Source organism: Cimex lectularius, unplaced genomic scaffold (assembly GCF_000648675.2).
Source record: "Cimex lectularius strain Harlan isolate CLEC.00 unplaced genomic scaffold, Clec_2.1 scaffold3, whole genome shotgun sequence".
NCBI classification, from domain to species: domain Eukaryota; kingdom Metazoa; phylum Arthropoda; class Insecta; order Hemiptera; family Cimicidae; genus Cimex; species Cimex lectularius.
In genome coordinates, this window is record NW_019392688.1 from 2,110,852 (window position 1) to 2,133,848 (window position 22,997).

A 22,997-nucleotide genomic window follows, 5' to 3' on the forward strand; every position below is an offset into this window, starting at 1 on the left:
AATAGTAACAAATAAGAATTTTTCTGTTATGTGCTTTGATGCCACTGCGAATTTGCCTTTTTTATTTTCAGCGACGCTTATGTTTTTTTGTATTTACCTTTAATAATACGTGGCATATACATTTCTCCGTGTAATTCAAATTTGCACGTACTGTTTATTTTTTCTGTACCCCCCTTTCAATTATTGGATATCCGTAGAAAAGCATCCACAGACTCCGAGAGAGCGGGTAAGGTGAAGGAAGATACACCTATTTCCTTTCCTCCACTCAATTACGTAACAAGACATTGCGGATAACAAATTAACCTAGTCTGGATAACAGATCACCCAGGGTTGTTGAACAAAGAAGTGACCAATGATTTTGTCAAGAAAAAAAATCGATAGGGGTACCTATTGGCCCTGGACCCTTTTGCGGCATATCAATCTACCAAACATGTAGGTTAATCAGGCAATGGATTATGAATAAGTCCTCCGGAATAAGTTAATCCAAGGTTCATTGAAGAAACAAACAGAAATGCTAAAACTGAGACGTGTTATTATTACAACAATTCATAATAGTTGAACTGCTGCAGACTCCGAAGGCATATGGAGAGGAAATGTCCGGGCTTAGGGATACACGCTGAGTCCTTATCACAATTTTGGGATTGATAAAAAGCCTTAATTTTAATGAGGAGTTATAGATAATAATAGAGATATTCAATATATGCTAATACTGGTCGCGTTGAGTAGGTCGTAAGGAGGTCGACTTAACCTTTAACCTTTACCTTAATCTGAAGAACGCTTTGAATATTTCTTGTGCATTCTTTCTGTTTTAGTAAAGTTCAAAGTTCATAGAACATCCACTGTAGTTGCTACGCTGTGAGTAGATTTCTTGGGCGTATGTTGATGCAGTATCAGTCCACTGCTTTTTATCACTTTCTCGTGTAGATGGTGGCTTTAAAACACTACACACTCTCTTGCAAGAAGGGATGTGGATCTCCAGATTGCTCTAGAAAGTATTCATGGTTTCCCTGAGCCCTTCATTCTTTCTAAAGAGATATTTCCACTATTATATTTTTCAAACCAATGCCGCAGGTGCATTAGTCGAGAATATCTTCAGGACATTCAGTTTCCCTAATTTCACGAGCCGCTTTAGTATTTGTACATTTTTTCGAGCTAATAATATCTATGATACTTTTATCGTAATCATTCGACAGAATTAGTTGTGGCACTATTGCCCCTATTCTCTATTGAGTCAGCTGATAAACAAACGTCCATAATCCTGTAAGGATATATATTTACCGTCCTTAGCATTTATAAAACCATCATTTTTTTATTAACACTACTCGGTTATAGTTTGAAATGGCACTCACCATCTGGCAGGTCTTTGAGCTCGAAGCCGGATCTAAAGTGCGCCGGTGTGTTGTACAGGGTCGAGAAATGGTTCCATTTTTGCTCAGGAGGAAGTGACCTCCGTACGACCCCGGCTAGAGGTTCTTCTTCCTCGTTCTTCCCAAGCTCATCGACTAAAAAAACCACATTGAAGATTTTTTAGTTTTACGAAGAAATATTCACATAAACTTACACGACGTAGGCTGCTGCTTCGGAGGAAAGTAGACTTCATCCGCGAAATCCGATCTTGGGTTCTCCTCGCTGGGCGTGTACTTGATAAATGCGACGTTCACTGGTGAAGGCTGAAAAGTAAAATTCAAAGACGTTTTTTATCACCAAATCTATACTGACAGGTAAAAAATGTGGACACACTTCATATTTTTAATTGTATCTTAGACAATCCTCCATCGATTATCTCACAGAAATACATGATCCGTTTTAAAGAATTAGAGATTAATAAAACCCAGAGAAAATCTCTCACTTGTGCTTACAATTGGATTTTGTAAATAATCTTTGATTAGTCAATCTCTTCTTGTTGGTTTTATCGGTAAAGTTTCTTTCCAACGTTCCGGTTGTTTTTTTTTTCAACTTGTACCATTTTTAAGATTGAATTTTGTTTGAATGATGGTTTGGAGTGATACAGATGGGCTGGAATTGTTTTTTAGTTTTAGTTGTTTGCATTGGTGGAAGATGGAAGAAGCCAAGCGTATGAAACCAGGGTGTTTAACATTCCCAGAACGACTGTCCGAAGGGTCTTCCATCGCTCTCAAGATTCTAAAGGTAGCTTAAGAAGGCATGGGTCACCAGAGAGATGATCGTTTTATTGTTTCGAATATAATCGACATTCTACCGCTGTTGAGATTAAACGTCTCCATCAAGTTAAAAATGTTAATATCAATTTACGCACTGTATACGCGAAGTCATCCGAAAGCTGGATTATGTGCTTGAAGGCCACTGTTCAAGATTTTTTGTCAAAGCAGATAACAGCTTGTTTAAGTTTCTCCAGAAATCACATCAATTGGTCTGAGCTAGATTTTTTTTTGATACCAGGGACTGGAGGAGTTCCCTCCTGAGCACTTCAGCTGAGCTGTTCAGCTTATTGTACTTTATCCCTGGATCCATGTTTTGGGGGAGGGCTCGCAACACAATGTGAACTTGAGCCCCCGTTATACCGGTGCTCTTCCATCGAAGAAACTCATTTTTGAATGGGGTTGGGACCAAATTCAGGGTCGCTGAGATCCTATCCAGCCCCTTCCATTGATGAGTGCCGTGTCAATTTCTTTCAATTGCGGCCACCGGTCCCGTTAGGCGTCAGAAAAAGTCCAGAGGCGACGGTGGGGATCGAACCGCGGGATCTACCAACCGAGAGTCTGACGCCTTAACCACTCGGCTACCGCGGCCCCCGGGTTCGAATGCAGGGCCGATGGTTTCGAACCCGGGACCTTTATCTTACAGTGATGAGCGCCGTGTGAAGCCTAAATCGCTGCGGCCACCGACGCCCCTGGTTTTATTTTTATGGTTTAGCTAGGATCGTAGGTGACTATTTCGGACATTCAATGTTTGGAATGGGCAGCATGTAGTCGAACCCTATCGAACCATCCCTAACCTTTAAGACGAGTTGTCAAAGTGGGTAAAAAGTCGCTCAGTGGTTCCAGATAATTTGAAGGAATTAAGAATGGCGCTGTTGGAGGAGTAAAATATTCGGCAGCACTACATTCAAAACTTCATAAAATAGAAGCCATGTCAAATGCAAGCGCTGATCCAACGGAAGAGGAGGAATACTCCGTACAGAAATGAATGTTTTCTTCATTAAATTCACTAGTTTTCGTGGTCCGCTTGACCAATTAATATCTTTCAATTAATTAAGGTTTTTAGTTGGGATAAAAAAGTCAGTGTCACGAGCGGGATTCGAACCCACGATCTTCGTCTAGATACGCCGCTGCTCTTCCACTTGAACTATCGTGACCTCGATCCGATCGAATTTAATTGAAAAATGCTAAAAAGGAGGGAAAATTCAAATGGTGGGGTTGAGATGGGAAGTTGGTGTCCGAGAGGATCGAATAATTAAAAAAAGAAAGTTTGGGGTTTACTTAATTATAGGATGGGATCAAAGATGGAAAGGGATTATGGGCAAAAGGGCTGAAATATATCCTAGCAAACTTCCTTTGACTGAGTTCAACTTTCAGCCAAGCTTAAGGCCATGCAATCCAACTTTGTTCACAAGAGTTAATAAATGTAACGGATTTACATACATTCGGATAGCCAGGCAACTATAAAGGAACAAAATGCGTATGCTTTTAGCTCAAACTAGACTGGAATGCCTAAATTGCCTAATGGCTTTAAGAAAGAAAGGTTTTCCTTAAGGTGGGTTCCAGGACGTGAAGGTATCGACGGAAATGGGTAGGCTGACCAACTAGCCAAAAAAGAGGCAGAACTCTCACCCATGGGACCGGAACCACAACTAGCCCCACCGGAGAGTCTGCTGAAGTTGGAGCGGGAAAATGGCTTTAGAAAGAAAATTCAAGCACTGGACTAGCACACTAGGTGAACTAAGTGATTTATAAATCTCTCTAAAATGAAAGGCTAAATACATATGAATTTTGAATGTGAGGGAGCCCTTATATGGAGCACTTCGGTAAGGTAATTATTACAACAATAAAATACGTGATGAAGCACTGAGTGCTTGATTTTGGGGGACAATGCGCACTTTCCTAGTTAGAGTCAAAAATAGGTAAGATTAAAGGCACCAAAAATGTCTTCGGTTAAAATCAGGACTGCTAGATAGAAACATGACCACCGAAAGAGAGCTTAGAACATTTATTCCTTTTTCCACCGAATTTACTTTTTAATATTTTATTACTGATGTCTTTTTTTAACTTAGAAAGCACCAGTTTTGGTCGATTAATCGATTCCTGCGTTTACTTTGGTTTTGAGGGCAAATTTTATCAGATCCTGGACACCAAAAAAGTCGGTTTTTTTCAATGATCCAATTTTATTTAGGCTCGTTATGCCCATTTCTTTAATATATTATGAAATTTTCCGATTTACCGTCAATTTTCCTTTATAAAACTTCCCCTAAAACAGGGATGTAAATCATAATGCTCGGGCTTAATTTTTACCTATTTTTTTTTCACTGCAACAAATCACAGAATTTCTATTTATTTAAACGTTTTGTAAGCCAATTAGCGTGAATTCCATGATGTTAGGGATAATAAATCCGTTTACTGAAGGAAAACGTTGAAATAGTTTAAAAATTAGAGGTCAAATAAATTAGACCTCTCATCATTTTGGTATATTACGTAATGGCGGATATAACGTAGTACATAGGATTCATTTAGCCATAAAATATTGGTACTAATAAAAAACAATGTTTTCGAACAATTTTGCCTGATTGAAAAGCGTTCTTCGACGATCCGAGATTTATTAAGTAAATGTTCTTAAACATTTATTATTCAGTTCAGCGACTTCATTAAGTTCATTTGGACGTCATACCGCTGAAGATTACGTAAACAATAATACTTCCGTGGAAAATTTAATAAAGTTGAGAGTTTATTTCCTCTTTCAATAATACTGTATACCGATGATTTCTGCAGCTTTTAGAATTTTAATAATGAAAAAGGCAGAAATGGCAAAAACGAATGACAGAGGCAAGAAAATTAAATAAAGATATATTTTCAATTTATAATCATTCATGGATCGTGACTGCTTGTCCTTTGCTGTGTTTTTCTTTCCCACCCGAGGATTATCCAGTCGTTCTGATGATGTTGAACTTTACTGTGCAACCTCCGCACAAGTCCCAGGGGAACAGGTGGCAAAAACCGATCGATGGCCAAACGAATGTAACGTGTCCGGGGTAATGATCGTACATTTTACATCGGATCTGACGGGAAATCGGTAATGATGTAGTTTTATTACTACCGTTCAAAACGTGACCATATCGTGCAATAAGGCAGCAACGCTCAACCGAGAGAGAGTCCACAGGTCACCGTGCTAACACGACAAAGCGTGAAGTATATATTAGATTGAACGTTTATTGACTTTAGAAGTATATTGCTTATCTTTGTGCAATGCCAGATTGTCCCAACTAACTTTAGTGTATACCTCTCCGAGGGGAATTTTTCTGTGTGATCATTTTGGTCGGTCTATTTCTCCTGTTTGGTCTGTCAGGCTCGTTTCGGCATTTCGGGATATTGTATGTATGTTGTATATGTTTATATTTATATAGGTAATGATAAATAAAAGAGGTTGAACATATACAGGGAGGTCCCAAAATTTCCGGTCAGACGGATTTTTCATTAAATAAACTGGAGAAAACGGATATACGATGTCCTGTGAACAGACGTCTTACGACTTCTGGTAAAGTAGGTCAATCTTTTGTAGCCTTTAAATACGAATTTTTATGGCAAAAATATACATTTTTGAGCTTGATTACCCCGGGGCAATTTTTTCTCCGGTGTCTTTGTAATACTTAAATTCATAACTAACGGTTGGTAAGTTGTGGTTTGTTCTCCTTAGAGCATAAGCAACAATGAATTAATTGGTCAAGCGAACCACGAAAATAGGGAATTTAATAAGTAACAATGTTTGGTTTTATGTGTAAAATAATATAATGAACGAGAAAATAAGAATGAAATCAACAAAAACTACTCAAACGTTTTATTTTATAAACGATGTCCCGGCTGAATTTCTCTGAACCAATGACGCCAAAAAAAGTACATGTTTAATATTTTTTGGTCTAGTTTCAATTTTTACCTTTTTTTGGAGAAAAATTATTCAGGGTATCTGAGGCCCAGTTCAACTTCAAAATTTCAAATACGACCCTATTACATCCGGACACATAATTTTAGAGAATTTTTTCAGCTAAAATGTTGCAATCGGATTTTAAATTTGTCAAAAAATGACAAAGTTATGAAAAATTCAATCGGGCCATCTAAAAAGGACAACCCCTATATAAATAATATAATTTAGTTTTTAATGCTCTAAATTTCTGCAATGCTTCCTTCGAATAATGTGTTGTTTCAATTATCAATACTTTTGGGATTTTCTTAAGAAGAACGAACAATTTAAATTTTTAAAAAACAAATATCAATTTTGTGTCTTGTTAAAAAAATATTTTAACCTATTTTACACAAATTTTACATCTCTGGCTAACAAATTATTTATTTCAATATCCCATACTATGACTAGCTAGCAATTACAATTTTTTTTTCAAACCGGCAGGATATTTTAACGCGAGGATTCCCATCACAATAACAATAAATTTATTACTTAGCTCTTGGTTTAGAACATTAAAATACATAACTGTACATGGAAAAAAATACGTGTAATAATTTCAGGGCCAAAATGTTTTCTTACTAAAACAATTCGTAATTATTCGTGTTAAAGGGTGCATAAAATGAAAGCGAAATGTTAACAAAAGAAGCTTTTCTGATCTGCTGTACGATCATTGTTGTTTGGTTTGTGTAATATTTTATAAGTCTAATCTCATTTAATATAAACCTGCATATTGTTTTCTTACCCTACGTAAAATATGAAATCGACTGTTATCTAGGGTGTCCCGTGAACAGACGTCAATACTTCAGGAGGTTATTTTATATGCCAAATTGGACTGAAAAGTCCCATTGTCCAAAGTCCGATTCTCAATTCTTCTCGAGATAGATAGAAATCTTCTTTCACTATTCACATTAACCTTTCACAACTTAATTCGCTAATTAAGGCATCTCGTAAAATCTTAATACTATTGTAAATTTGATTACACTAATGGAAAAAGCATTGAAAAACTTTTTCTTTATTTATAACTTTCAGGGAAAACAATACTAAAGTACTTAGAAGATAAAATTTTACATTTTATAAAGTTCTTGTCTAAACTTTCAGTAAGATTTTCTTGGTTCTGTATATACTGCGGGATGTGGAGCTTAAGTTGCTCCTACTTATGAGCTGAAAAATATACTTAATTTCTCACAGAGGTCAGCTATTAAGAAAATATAAAATTAACGTAATTTAGCATAAAACTTATAAGTTATAGTTACAATCGGTTTCTATTAAAAAATAATATAAAAAAATAAAATTTAATATAAGAAAAACAAAAATCTTTAACAAATTTTTTTACGAGGGTATATACACCACGAGCTTATATGAACCCTTGGGATACCAGTGTTTTGAAATGATGGAATACGAGACCGAAAAAAGTTAGAGTAGAAATGAGGGATAAAATAAATTTAGATCAACTTGGTATGCCATGTGGTGGCGGATAAACATAACTTTCTCCTGAATAGTGTAAATTTTGAACTAAGTGTTTGCCACTGTTAAGCAATTATTTTTAATTAACTAAAATTAAGATAATTTTACCAGATTCTATTTAAACAGATGGTTACATTGTTTTTCCTATGGTGGGTTGAAAAATGCACGAGCCTGTATATTTATTTATTACTAAAGGAATATTTTATTTGATATGTAGATATTCATTTATCATACATATCGTATATAGCAAACTAATTTCTTTTGCCTGTAGAAATTAGGGTTATTTCGGGCTATCTCCTCTACATTATTGTAAAGGACATAATAAGACAAAGGCATGGAAGACATAATAAAAGAATAATTAATCGTAGGTTTAAATAAAAAGCCTTACCTTCCTACTTTAACTAGTTAGGGCGTGAGGAAGGCGTAATTGCAAGACCCTGTTTCGAACCAAAATGTTTGCTAATTGGAGGGTGTTCGGGTCTTGGTCACAGTAGCAGTACTGGGTTCGAATCACGGCATAACTCGTGGCTTTTTAATTTAAAATAATATGAAAAAAGTATAGAAATGAGGTACTGACTCTTTGACCGCGAAATCCACCGGGTAGGTTGACATTAAGTCCTCCTGTATGCCAGAAATTATTTTAACAAAAGTTGGGTAAGGATGATGGTGTGGACCGTTGACAGTCTTGTAGGTTTCATGGATATCTTTATCCTATGGGATAATTAGCCTTGGATTGAATTCTCCACCTTACTAGATAGAGTTACTTAACTTTTTTTGAGTTTTTTAGTTAATTGGCGAGGGACCTCCTCGCTTAAGATACGGCGGGTGATGGATGAGGAAAAATGAGTCATACCAGACATCTTAATTTGCTTTTTTAACATGTACTTACGCATTGTACATTAGCCAGTGAGGGCAAGTGGAAAAATTTAGGGTTCTTTATGCTCGGAACGTACTCTCAAAACGTTTGCAAATCATGTGAATCCTTGGATAATTATTTCCTCAATGGACTGAACTTGTAGTTTATTTGATTTATCAGTATGATTATTTTAGTATTGGTTTTCCTGCCCTTGACAAATCTAACATACAACATTTGTTGCTTACAAACAAAAATAACTCACTGATTTTTCAGAATCTTTAGTATCTTGTGCGTCTTCTAGGTCTTTTTCTTTCAGCCTGTCGCATATGGCCCTTTCAAAGTCATTTCTGAAATTGAGAGAAAACCGTGAGATTTGTTGTGGATCATAGTCCGTTTTGATTAGATTTACCCGGTTCGAAAGGAATACAGCAAAGCATGGAGGACGCACTGGGTGTGCATATGACTCCATTTGTAGCCCGTTTGCAACAACTTTTCCAATTCGTATTCCAACGTGTCTAGATCTTCCTTGTCTAGTTCGTGCCTGAAAAATAATTAATATTTAAAAACATGATCTAACTTTATTATAAAAATTGCATTATGTTTGAAATGTCTGGAGGTTTTCTTTTATACAATGTTCTTACCTGTATAAACTTTCTGGGTCCGCGGTGTCTAGTCTGTTGATGCATTTTCCAAAAGCTCCGTCTGAAATAAAATGCATACAGGTTTAAATTTTTTTATACAGAGATTTGCTTTTTTTGTACATTAAAAGTGTTTTGGAGCTATTTGATAAATTATATTAATTTAATATATGTTTAGTGGTCAATTGAACAAGTTACTTCTTTCAATTAATTATTCTTTTTATGTAAGGTTTTGGTTGAGATAAAAAGTCAGTGTCCCGAGCGGGATTCGAACCCACGATCTTCGGCTAAATACGCCGCTGCTCTACCACTTAAGGAATCATGACTTCGATCCTCTCGACATTTGAAAATGGCAAAAAGTGTGAAAATTCGAACGGTTGTAGGTTGAGATGGAGAGTTGGTGTCCGAGAGAATCTAGATCTGGATGCTTTATGTAAAAAAATAAGGGTTGAGTTAGCAAATGTCGTCATTCATTGTAACCAAATGTGAGAATAATGGACAATGAACGACACAAATTGGTGTTCTGGAAAATAAATTTTTCCCCGGCTTGGCAGCCTCATTCAGCTTCCAGTCTAATTCAACACACTTTACTTATTTAGAGCTCCTGGAATGGAGGAAACATCCTGAAGGAACCAAGTGTTTTTTCATCTTTAAACTCATTTCCGATTCCGATCTCTGGTAAAAATTAAAAAAGATTTTTTAAAGAGTATTTGGCACTATGAAACCGAAGGATTTTCTTCATAAATTTCAAAACAGTATTACAAGTTTAATAAATAATTTATTGGTTTAGTATTGGATGAAGGCGAGTGGTGAAACGAAAAGTGGTTTCTGCCTGCCTAAATATAGAGTGGGGACTTAATTAACTTTTTATTTTTACGACCGTTATATCACCACGGAACCGCCACGTAACACAAAATATCTCTCGGCAAATTTTATTTATGAACTAATGTTTTTGTTTACAACGGTAAGCAACGGACGTTGGATGTGCAAATATTTCAAGACTTTTGAGTGGACTGGTGTTCAAAAAACTACAGTCATCTCTATATATCTTTCTTCCATTTCCATCGTTCACTGAAACCTCCTCTTTCCAACTATCTAGCGCTTTCTTTTACTTTTGCTCTCTCCATCGTTCTTTCCGATTACTGATTTTTATAAGCTCAAATCTGTACATGTATATACACATAGTTGATCCACTTCCAGCAGACCACCGTCAATTCCAGCTTTTGTAATTCACAATAAATTACAGGGCCATCACCGCAATCACCACCCGGTGGTGGCAGTCCGGGGTCAGACCTCGTCTTGTCCGTCCAGCCGAAAAGGTTGGGCTCTGGATGCTGTCAGCTGATAGGTTATTTCAGCAACCAACGCATTTTCTAAATCCATTCACACTCTCTCTCACTCTTAAATACATTTTTACTTATTTACATACCATTCACTTAGGTTTGTGGAGAACTAGATATTTCTCCATCACCCTTTACACCACGAAGATAAGGGACAGATATACGCGGGCTTTGGCCCAAAAGTAAGTCCCCGTGTGTCAACCTTTCTTGGCCTATAATTAATCGGGTGAGTATGACCCTTTTTCTACTGGTCAGGTCTCTTGATACAGGAGAACTGTGCCGATACAGCCCACCGACGCTGCCAGTTTATTTTAATCGTATTTTTAACAGAGAGGGCCAATTGCGGAGGTTAAGTCCCTTAGCGGCCTCTTCCGCCTTTTCGTTACCTTTTGTTCTATTTGTCCCTGTACTCAGAACCACCGTTTTCCTTAGACGCTCCAGTTTGTGGTATCTTTCCAACAAGAGCACGATGCTGAGGGAATCGGTGCGTGTGCACTGTTCTCTCTCCTTCTCTTCTTCTTCCTCCTGCTCTTTATTTCTCACCCTCTCTGAATATTTTGTTATTCCCCACTTTTTCTATACTATTCTTTTCTCCCCTGAATGTATGAATGTATGTATTGAATTTACGTGTCACTGATCTATGATAATTACAATATTTATCGTTTACGCGAATTTCACCTTCCTTACTAAATTAATTAACACCTCATTAGTCAAATTAATCAATTAATTTAAATGTCTCATTTAAGAAAAAAGAGGGAGTGCTTGCTAAAGAAGTGCTTAATTAAAAGCAATTAAATTCTGTGCTTCTATACAATTCCAATCACACTTGTCGGATACAAGCATTGACTTTAGACTGTTACAAATCTCGTCTTTTTTAGCAATATATTCAGTCCGTCATTTTTAGGGCATGTAAAAGGCATGATTATAAGTGGTAGGTTTCGATGATTCTGGATCGTACATTTATCTCTGGTTTCCATTTTCTATTAAATATTTTTTTGTCCCTAGAAACACAATAAACCATGCTCGTTTTGTCATTTTTCGTTGCTACGGATTGATCGAGAAAAGTTTAATCCCGTCTCTTCTCCAGGAGACGCTCCAGCGTTCATTTTAAATTAAAGCTTAGCTCTTTGGGCTCGCTGACTAATTAAATTTCCGAAGAAGCCAGTCGGAAAACTGCCCTCTGGAAACTTGACTTCTCGTTAAGCCTAACATCGTTACGCACAGGAAAAACGGCCCAGATCTATTTCTCCCCGACGTACAGCTCTAGAAAAATAACTAGTAAATAATTAAATTAAGTGCGTTAATTTTAGACGAAAAGAGAAAGAGAAGAAACAAGTTTAAGAATGAAGGTTGATTTAAAATAAATACAGGGTATATCAACTACTATAGTCTACCCATTTAATTCGGAAAAGATTAACTTTAGCAAAACATGGTCTTGTTCAAACCCCAGGTTAATTTTGCTAGGAATCGCGTGGTCGTAACAGATTTAACATAACTTTCTCATCTAGCTGAGAAATGACACTAACTTTGTTATTTTAAATGAGAAATAAGGATCCCACATTTTTATTGTTCAATTCGATTCTAGAGCTTATTTTATGCTATGCCACTTTTACTGAAAGGAAAATTTTGATAGGATCGACCATTTCTTAGTTTTGCCCGACGAAAGACGCGTGTGGGAGGAAGGCTTTTTGTTGCTGCTTTTTTAGTTTTAGGGCAAAACTCAGAAATGGTCGAACCTATCAAAATTTTCCCTTCAGTAAAAGTGGCACAAAGTAAACTCAACAATCGAATTGTACAATAAAATGTGGGATCCTTATTTAAAATAACAAAGCTAGTGTCATTTCCCTGCTAGATGAGAAAGTTATGATAAATCTGTTACCACCATGCGATTCCTAGCTAAAATTAACTTGGGATTTGTATAAGACCATTTTGTGCTAAAGTTAATCATTTCCGTATTAAATGGGTGGATTGTAGAAGTTGATACACCCTGTATAACAACATATCATCAAGCAAAAGTATGTTAATCACAATTAATCATAAAAGATAATCAATTTAATTAAATACTCGTTACTTTTGGAGTTTTGGGTATGATTATGCATAAATCAATGGATTCTCTCCCAAATATAGAAATATTTAAATATAATATAAATTAATATTAATAATAGTTATTAGTAAAAATGTATGTCACATAGACAATTAAATTTACCAAATTTAGACAAAACACATCAACAACAACAATAATAATAAGAAAAAAAGAACTTAACTAAAATCATTTGTTATGGGTGCCGCACTTAACGATTTTCCGTCGTTCGTATGAACATTAATTATTTCTCAAGTATGTTTATAGCATGCGAATACTTACATCATATGATTTCAAGCCCTTGGGAGAAAATCAAAGATATCGACCGGAAAGCTATTTCCGACAAATAAAATAAACCGTTTTCTTATATATCATGACAAACTCCTGCCGGTTTTAATATGAAATAAATTGTATATCTTTATGGGAGGTTAACGTAGAATCGACACCTTAAGAGAACTCACAGAAGAATTTAAGGACTAAATCATAATGATTTTACGGTCTTGCTTTATGATAGGCAGACCCATCGCATATGCAATTAACACGTGGTAACAAAAAATATAGCAAGGAAAGGCAAGGAAACTGCTAGAAAAAGTCCAAAAAATTGCAAGCCCAGCAACACTGGTGCCCTTAAAACAACACCCACTGCTGCAATGGAACATATCCTCAATCTGCCACCCTTACGATCAACATCACCATTCTGACCAAAAGGATGACAGCGAACAAAGAACTGAGAATTCATAGGACAGTGGAAAGAAAGCATTAACCTAATGCTGGCCATACCAAAATGTTCGACAGAGTTAGCATAATATGGCCAATACCGCCTCTTACAAATCAGAGAAAACATTAGACTTTGAAAAAAACAACATTCATTATAAAAATTAAACAAAGAACTCAGTGGAAAGAAAAACAAAACAACAAAAACCTGGATTATCAATGTTATAAGATGTATCAAAGAAAGGAAATGGTACTGGAAGGGGCTGCGTAACTTTGGGATCAACAAGGAAGGATGTTGGGGGTCGTATGGCACTTATTGATGATGGACGTTCCTTCAGGTATATGGCTATTGCTATTGGAGTTCCCTACGAAACACTGCGAGACGCCGTTAGTCGTTTTCTAATAACTGGGCCCTACTATAGAATGCCCGGTTCGGGATACCCTAGGGTAACAGACTCATAGGATAACCGGTTTTTGCACCTTACTGTTGTACAAGCGATTCATCTGCTCCAAGAAATTCGAGGTGTCCAAATTTCTGAACGCACTACTCGAAGAAGATTAAATCAGTATAGACTGATGGTTATTCGCCCATTAAAAGGACCAGAATTGACCAGAACACACATAGTTGCACGGCTCGCATTTGTTCGAGAACACAGCCTCTGGACGATTGGTCTGCCGTACTTTTTAAAGATGAGTGTAGATTTGGTCTAAGATCTCCAGATTGGAAAGAGTGTGGAGGCGAAATGAAAGGTACAAAACCTGTAATTTTTCTCAGAGCCAACCTTTTCAACGTAGCTCAGTGATGGTGCGGGCGGAAATTTCAATGGAGAGTCGCACAAAGTTGGGTGTTATTCGAGGAAGGTCATTGACGGCCATTCGCTATGTTAACGCAATTTTGGAAAATCATGCGTTACCTGTCCTCGATGAAATCAACGTCAATCCTACTCTAATGCACGATGATGCCCGTCCACATGTCTCGCGTAGTACAAACCTCCCTTCGACAGCATAAGATCAGGGTCTTAGCCTGGCCAGCCCGTTTTCCAGACTTGAACACCATCGAACATTTATGGGATAACCTCAAAAGACGAATAAGAGCACGTCCATCACTTCCTGATACACTCCACGATCTTGAAAGGTCTCTTGGTGAAGAATGGGCTAACCTTCAGCAAAGAGACATTTCCAGACTAGTAGAAAGTATGTCAAGGTGTCTTCGAGATGTAATTAAGTCAAGAGGAGGAAATACGCGATATTGAAATGTTAATTAAAAATTTCAAACAAAATTAAAACAAATTAATGTTATCTGTCCGTCTTTATTTTCATTTTTCGTTTTCTTTAGCAATTTACATTTTTTTAAACTTTTTTAGACAAAGACTCAATTATTAAACGTTAAAAACGTGAAACTTTGATTAATATATAAAAATATGTACAAATCAAGCTATATTACAAGTGGGTGGAATTTTTTGCCTGTCAGTGTATGTATGCGTACGTGAGTTGCAGAGCCTTTTTACCACTTTTGAAAGCAATTATGAATGATAATAGAGTTACAATTTAGTAGTAATTTAATAAGAATTATAGTTTCATAACTATAAAGCCAGGCTCCCCCTATGGAGAATCAAATTTTGTCAATTAAAAAACGCGAGATGCTAACAATAGCCATAGCCACTCTCTCTCTCTCTCTCTCTCTCTCTCACCACGCACCCACACACACACAGACTCTCTCTCTCTCTCTCTTTTCCCCTTTCTCACGTCCTCTCACTCCTTCTCCCTTTCACTCTTTACTTTATCTTACACACACACTCTCTCCTTTCTCCTTCTCACACTCTCACTCTCTCTGTCTGTCTGTCTGTCTGTCTCTCTCTCTCTCTCTCTCTCTCTCTCTCTCTCTCTCTCTCTCTCTCTCTCTCTCTACGCTTACTCGTAATATCTTTCGCTACCTAAATTTTGCGAGAATTTTTAATCATAAAGAAATCATTCATTCTAGTTATCTCTGCCTATTTTCCCCTTTTTCTCTTTTTTATTTAACTCTCTCGTTCTTCATGCAAGTTTATTAATTTCTTAAGCAACCGATGGATTAGGTAAATTATGATTTATCGACATTGTTTAAAGCAGAATTATCTTGCTTATGTGTTAGTTGCTGATTCCTTGTTTCTGGGGCGTTCATTGCGTTAACACTCCGGGGATTGAAATTGAATTCGGGTTATTGCGTTAGGCCCGCCTTACACGCTAGGTTTATGTTAATATTCAACATGAATCTTATCAAGGGAATATAATAAAATTACCAATGTATATACTACATTAAAATCTTTTCAAATAATTTTTTTTATTTTCAGGGACAATAATTTGTTTCGAAGGTTGTAACGGTGTGACTAATATAAAATATTATCGAATTAAACGGTGTTTTTTAAAAAATCAAATCAATTCCAAAACGAATTATCATTATTTATATGACAATAATTTAAACTTATAAGGAAAAATACAAAGATTTCTTGAACCACTCTCCTTTTTCCCTTAAGATTGGCGTCTTTGATTCTTTACGTTCCCCTTCATCTCTGAATGACACCTTGTCAATCAATTTATAACAAGCTTTAAAGGGCTTTATGCCCCTACAAAAAACTTATTTAAGCAACTCTTTTCCCAGATATTTTTAGAATCTTTGAGATATCTCTTGTGATTTTGAGATACTTTTGGCCAAAGCTGTTGTACATGTTGGAAGAACAAAGAGAAAGACATTTTATGAAGGGATTAGAGGTCTTTTTCCAGTTTTTCTTTCCTTCTGAAGTTATGTACTATCAAATCCCCGAGTAGAAAATCCCCTGGATATGACCTAATTTACCCCTGCTGTACTTCAAAACTTTCCTCGGAAGGATTGTTAATTGCAGTATGCAATATCACCCGTCTATTACTCGCTTTTCTCTCTTATAAAAGCTAAAGCTTACACACCTCCCGACCACATATCCTCCTACAGATCCACCAACCTACTCCCTGTGGTGTCCAAAGTCTTCGAAGTCAAAAAGGTTTAATTCACATTGAATGATTCTTTATTACTTAACCGGCTTTCGTACCCATCTTTCCACGATTCAATATGGTTTCAGAGAAGGTGAAAACATTTCCTCTACTCTAGAAAAAAAGGAATATTGTTTAGTTCCTGCGATAGTCTCGCACCTGGGCATCCTTTATAAAGGTTAAACGCTACAAGATATCTCTAGTAAACAGACTTGGAATGCTCACACAAAACTTAGACATCTGCGAAAATTGCTTGGGCCGACCAAACTTACCAACTGTTTTCAACAAAACAAAATGAGACCACTGTGAACATAGTGGAATTGTGGGGTGCCACCAAGCCATCCAATATCCAGTGTAACCTTCTTAGTACTAAGGCAAATTGTCGAAGCTCCTTATTACATCACTAACCCCACTCTCCGCAACGACATCAACATTCTTTTTGACCATGAATTGATTCCACTCCAATTCCAAAAGTTCCACGTTAAGCTTTGGTTCCACCCAACCTTCGTATATTGCTATGTTGTCTAGTACCGAGTGAAACAAACCATATACGTAAAAAATATGTGATGTTTTATTTATGTGGTTTTTTTTTGTAACAATAATTAATAATTTGTTGGAGACGTGAGGAACGGTCAAGAACGCTTTATTTATACTTCTAACCCTTTTTCGCAGACACAAAACCCTGTCAACTATTTGTTTGGCATTGTCGTAATATATATTTTATTTTTATGTTCAAGTTCAACACCAAAATCAGACGTGCACAATCAGACATTTGCTTCCTCATAAGTTTGAATAACTTGTTTACTTTAATACTTTGTGCATTCGTTAGTTAAGTAAGAATAAAATAAAATAGTTTCTATAAGAGTAATTATATTCTAAAAATTAGTAAGAGAATATCTGAAACTTACCGTCGAAACACCACTGTGTAGCTTCGTTACATAAGTCCTCGCTAAAAAGGCATCCTGAAAAATAAATAAACCAACTTTTTAGTTATATAAACAAAGACCAAATAAAGACATAATAAACATTGAAATATTTATACACAGGTATGGATGTAACACGGAACAAGGTAATGGGATCCAGGTGAAACCCCCGGGACATACCCTCTTCAATTTTCCATGCGGGGATCCAATTGAGCTCTGTGTATACATTATGTCAGTGACGAGTTAAAACCCCATAGAAAAAAACTTCTAGATAGCCTTGGGAGTGCCTGAGAACAGTCCAATGTCTGAGAAAAGAAAAGACGACCCTGATGGATTAACAGGGTATGTACAAGCAGAGGAAAATGAAAAATGAAAGCTAGTAAAAGAAACAGCAGAATTCATACCTATTGTATCAGCACCACTATGGTCAAAGTAGAGAAAAAACAATTGTCTAATACTATATAAAATAGGAAGGCAAGAAAACAAATATAAACTTTCCCTCTGACTGCGTGAATGGGTATAAGTTTTAAGCAGTTGGTTTAGGCACGCTGCCAAAAACTTCTGTGAGTAGAACTATCTTTTCCAAAATTATTGCCACGCTAGCAGTCCTGGGTTTGAATCCCGGCAAAGTCCTTGAATTAAGTTTAATATGATAAAAGTATTGTAAAGTCGTTGGACGGACATGCTCATTCATTTCTTCGCTTTTGGATCAACCGGTCCAGCCTTACTGTCGGTCAGAATTACTTTACTTAATTTTAATTAAAGATGACTTCGTTGAAACATAAAGCCTTTTACACTATAGATCTGGTCAGCTCTTGGTGGACCTTTCGTAAAAAATTTACTTTATAAATGTACATATTGTGCGAATAATGAAGGGGTATTCAGCAGAGAGAATGTTGTCCTGAGATTGTTCTCCTCAATCTACAAATCCTAAGGTAATAAAATAACTTCCGTACAGCTTCAAAAAAGATCCTCCAAAGTAAGTTTTAACAAGAAGTTCAGCTAGCACTTCTATTACATGGGTGACGTTATAGGTCCTTTTTAAGGATAGCGGGTCAGTTGACAAATGACTCGCGCACACTGCTTCTCCATGATGTGTGTTCTAACGTAAAGCGTACGTATTGGGAATTGTAGAAGACACATTAAAACAGGTGGTAAGGGTTTTAGGTTCATTCTTTTACCCAATTTACACTTCGGACAGACATTGGGTTCCCGATTACTCATCGTCAACAAGACAAGAGGATCTTTAACGTCCGCACCTAGCCTATACGGCCTTATCGGACGTTTTGATTCTCAAGATGAGAGCTGACGCACCTCCGCATACGACGGAAAAGTGTTACTTCGGACAGACACCACCTTAGTCACAGACTGCAGTAAATGGTCGATTTTGCTATCGTAAGACCATGAAACATACCAGATCTATTGAAACTTGCCAAATTGTATTATAATAGTAATGAATACCGAGAGGTTACATGTCTAATGGATACGTTGCAACGGTTTATCACATCAAAATGGCTACATTGTGCCTTTAGGCTATTTAGGTCTCACTTAAGACAAAACTTTACGTAACATATGGCGAATACAGACGTAAAGAGAATCAAATCACTTTCTTCCAACAGATCTGGAAATAGCAAACATCGGGCGATCTAGAATACAGTCAAAACTCAAAGAACAGTTGATATAAAAAGATGCTAATAAATCAGAATAAATTGTGAAATCCTGTTAGGAACATCTATGGACGATGGATACTTCAATCCAACTGTCCTATTATAGTGACTGTTGGAGCATCACGGTCACGTAGTCATTCGAGTTAATTCTGATTTCTCTTATTTAAAAAAAATTAAAATGTGAAAAAATTGTCCAACCAGTAATTTTACATTGATTATTATAATATAATTTTTACTGTACGATAAAGCGTCTGGAAAAGTTTGAGATCACTCAGGATTAAAAATATTCTGATGCCAAATAAATCTTTTTTTATTTAAGTGTACATCCAAAATCTATTCGAGTTTTGTCATGCAAATGTGATCGGAAATCGTGTGGTGGGTACATCTAATACCACGTTATTTCCATTTCAGACACGAATCCTCGCTCTGTGCGATTGTTATCGAAAAAGAATGACGCTAGACGTGTTTTCAGCCGGATATTAATTCATGATTTTGTTGTCGAAGAGAGCGAAATTATAGTTTGGAATAAACTGCGTCTTTAGAACAGAAATGTGGCGTATGACCTAGGACTGTTGCCCAGGGCAGTGTAGGCGTGGGCATGAATGAATTTGTATTGATTTCCCCCAGCTGTTCACTTCAGGGCATAACTCCCAGACTGCCTATCCTAGCCAAATATTTACATAATACTTACGTTCTGATCAACGTGTTAATGAGAAATAATCACAATTTTTTATTTTGAATCAAAAACAAATCTAAGTTTTGAATCTTAGTTTTAGTTTTGAAACAACTTCGGTGGAAAGCCAGTTTTGGCAATTGAGACCTATAAAAAAATCAAACTAACTTTCATCCTCTCAGGTAAAGCTGCTTAAATGAAAAGCAGCTTTTGACGTTACAGATAAACAAACACTATTCTATACATCATCAATTTAAACATAACCCCCCCCCAAAAAAAAAAAAATAATAAAAAAAATTAGGTGTTCTAAGAGCATGGTTTGCTGGTTTGCTATGAGATGCAAAAACAGAGGAAAAATACAGACTTAAAAGAATGAAAACAGCTAAAGGATTTTGAAGATAACGGATTGTTCTTTCTTTATCGGAAAACGAGTTGAATTTTAAAAAGATCTTCCACAACAAAAGTGTATAATGTATAAAGTGAATACAGTACAAAATCTTCGAGAATTGTTAACTTTCGATGTGACAGTTAAAGACAATGCGTGAAAATTAAAGGCCTGGGACTACTATTCGCGAGATGGGAGAGATCATTATGGAACTTGGTAAATTTTTGTAGAATTAACTTTTGATAATGGAATTTTAAGGTCGTTGTGAAGGGTCGTATTGAAGTCACATTCTGAGCATTTATAAATGGTCTGAGGAATTTTGACTGACAGGTTTGGAGCCGTAGGATATTGGAAGGTTTAGCCGTTCCCCACATTTCTATAACTGCCCAAATCGTGTAGTTTATGAATCTAATATCATTTAATACGATCCTGTACATTACTGTCTTATACCTAGGTAAATCAACAACAACAAATAGATTGATCAATAATAATCTTGAATATACATCCACAAAAAAAGGTCACGTTTTATAAAAATTATATAAATTGCAGACATTTTTTTTGTTCCAAGCGCCCATTGGCAAGAACGCTCGGACACTTGGGTTATATTTTGGTCAAGAATCATCGAAAAAAGCTTAATTAAAACCGGTGTCCCAAGTACATAGTCTTCACTTATAAATTAATTTCATTATATTTCATGGTCCGATTGACCAAACAACATTTTTTTAAACTAATTAATGTAAGGTATTGGTTGAAATGAAAAAGTTAGTGTCACGAGCGGGTTTCGATCCTACGACCTAAGGCTCAATACGCCGATGCTCCAAACACTTGAATTATCGTGAGTTCGATCCACTCGGACACCAACTTTCCATCTCAACCAACCTTTCGAATTTTCGATAAAAAAATAGGATAAATTTAAAAACAATTTTAACGACAATCGGAAGAAATTATTTGTTTTTTAATAAAAAATCAGACATTAAATGCACAGTGCATAGACTTAAGATTTAAAAAAAAAATGAAACTATTTTTAGGCGAGAACATATTTCACAATCGGAATGCACCAAATAGGACAAATTCAAAAGAGATATTAGTGTAAAGTTTGTATAAAATCACATTTAATAGAAAACATATTCTTCATAGAAAAGTGGACATAAATCTTTTAACTCATAACTTCAATTCTAATTTTATTGAGGGTCAGGTTGAGATGGGAAGTTAGTGTTCGAGTGGATTGAAGTCACGATAGCTCAAGTGGTAGAGCAGCGGCGTTTTTAGCCGAAGATCGTGGGTTCGAATCCCGCTCGGGATACTGACTCTTTTATCTCTACCAAAACCTTAATTAAAACCTAATAGATCTAATTTTATTTATACCATTACGAGTAGTTTATAGGATTCTCAGTAAGATTTCTTGTTTATCAGTGGAGTGATTTCGAAGTTATCGCGATTTTTGGAAAAAATCAGTAGTGAAACTAAATTTAATAAAATTTGATTAAAAGATTTACTAGTTTAGACAGGATTTTTATTATTTGTATCTTTAAGAGATAAAAGCATAAAGTAAAGCTGGGCTCGAGGAATCGTTGATTTATTGATAAGGAGTGCTTTAATTTCATTTAAAATTTAATTTAAACAGTGATCCGAGAGTGCAAACAGGGTAAAGGCCACGTTTACATTTTTAAATTCTCACCAGTCAGTAATATTTGAAGATTAAATCTCAAAAGGTCGCAGGTACATTTGCTAGTTAATGAATATTACAGAATTCTTGTGTGTCTCATGAAAATTTGCATTAATTTGACATGAAATTTAACCTAAAAAAAATCTAATAAACAATTTGAACTTTGTAACGGTGTAGAGTATAATTTTAGGTAGTTCAGTGTCTTAGGAACACAGAATGAGCATAAATAATTTACTAGTAGCGGGTTTTGCTATTTTTGTTCATTATCGATCATTTTGAAACTGCCTGTTCTTGCTGAGTTGGTATGTCAGATGCGTTTCAGCATTTTCAGCCTTTACTTACTTAGTAACTTTACTTACTATAATATTTACTTAATTCAGTCCGATATATCGGGTGGTGAAAAAAAAGACACTTCGAACATTACATGTAGGTGTTGCTATATTGCAATAACACAGTTAAACATGTAGCTTGTCAGGAAAAAAATTCTATTTGCCTGAGTCTTCGATTTTGACGAGCATTAAAGACAGGAAATTTACACCAAATCAATAAGCTTTTATCTGATGATGAACATATTTTCTACACTCGATACAACGATAATATAATTTTTTATTGATAAAATAAAGAAGAAGGCAAAGAGGGTTGATGTTTACCAAATAACCCTGATGAACATGTTAAGTACAGGATATTAGATTTTTTAACTACCTAATTACTCAGCCATTAATACAATTATTTTCCTTTTCTATGTTTGAACTTGAAAAATTGTATAACCCTACTTAAAAAACTACTTTAAAAAACAATATAAAACTGCTGATCTTGTGAGAATTCTTACTCAATGGTGAATTGTGTATTATACAACCGACTCTCGTACTTTTACTACAAAGGAAAGAAGAACATGACCAAGCGGCTTTGAAGACGAAAAAGCTAAAATTAATCCTGAAGAACAAGCTGAAATTATACACGCAGCGCAATGTCAGATTTTAGTACGATCTAATAACTACGAAATTAAAGAAAATTGTTTATTTACAACTAAGTAGAGAAGATTTCTACCAGTTGTCTGTGGGGTGAGAACCTGAAATTCGGTCGTTATCGATCATTCTGGTCTGCCTTTCCTCGCAGGGTTGATCTGTACAGGACGCGCTTTGGTATTTCTCGATCTTCATGGTGTCTTGGTGTTATTTACCTAATCGAGTCGGTTTTATAGTTTGAAAAGTTTTAATAAAGGATAAAAAGGGTTTTTGTGAGTTGTGCCGGGATAAGCACGTCACGGAACAAACAGCGAGAATAAGGCAGGTCAGAATGATAGGAAACAACCAAATACATTAGTCCGCAGATAAGGGTTAGGATAAGTTCTTGGTTAAATGGAATCGTATTTCAGACAGGCATGCAAAAATTTTCATTAAAGAGCCTTCGCAGAAACAGACGGTTGAACTGCTAAACCTACGAT

General features: G+C 36.0%; 1 protein-coding gene across 1 annotated transcript in view; it reads right to left on the reverse strand.

Annotated features, from left to right (window-relative positions):
- LOC106662058 (receptor-type tyrosine-protein phosphatase N2) overlaps nucleotides 1–22,997 on the reverse strand; it is a 66,834-nt gene that overhangs the window by 19,347 nt on the left and 24,490 nt on the right. The window contains exons 3-8 of the mRNA XM_024225820.1: nucleotides 17,148–17,201; nucleotides 9,106–9,166; nucleotides 8,874–9,005; nucleotides 8,727–8,811; nucleotides 1,562–1,670; nucleotides 1,350–1,502 (exon numbers count right to left, since the gene is read on the reverse strand). Of these exons, the coding sequence (XP_024081588.1) occupies nucleotides 1,350–1,502; nucleotides 1,562–1,670; nucleotides 8,727–8,811; nucleotides 8,874–9,005; nucleotides 9,106–9,166; nucleotides 17,148–17,201 (594 nt within the window). The remainder of the gene's footprint in view (nucleotides 1–1,349; nucleotides 1,503–1,561; nucleotides 1,671–8,726; nucleotides 8,812–8,873; nucleotides 9,006–9,105; nucleotides 9,167–17,147; nucleotides 17,202–22,997) is intronic.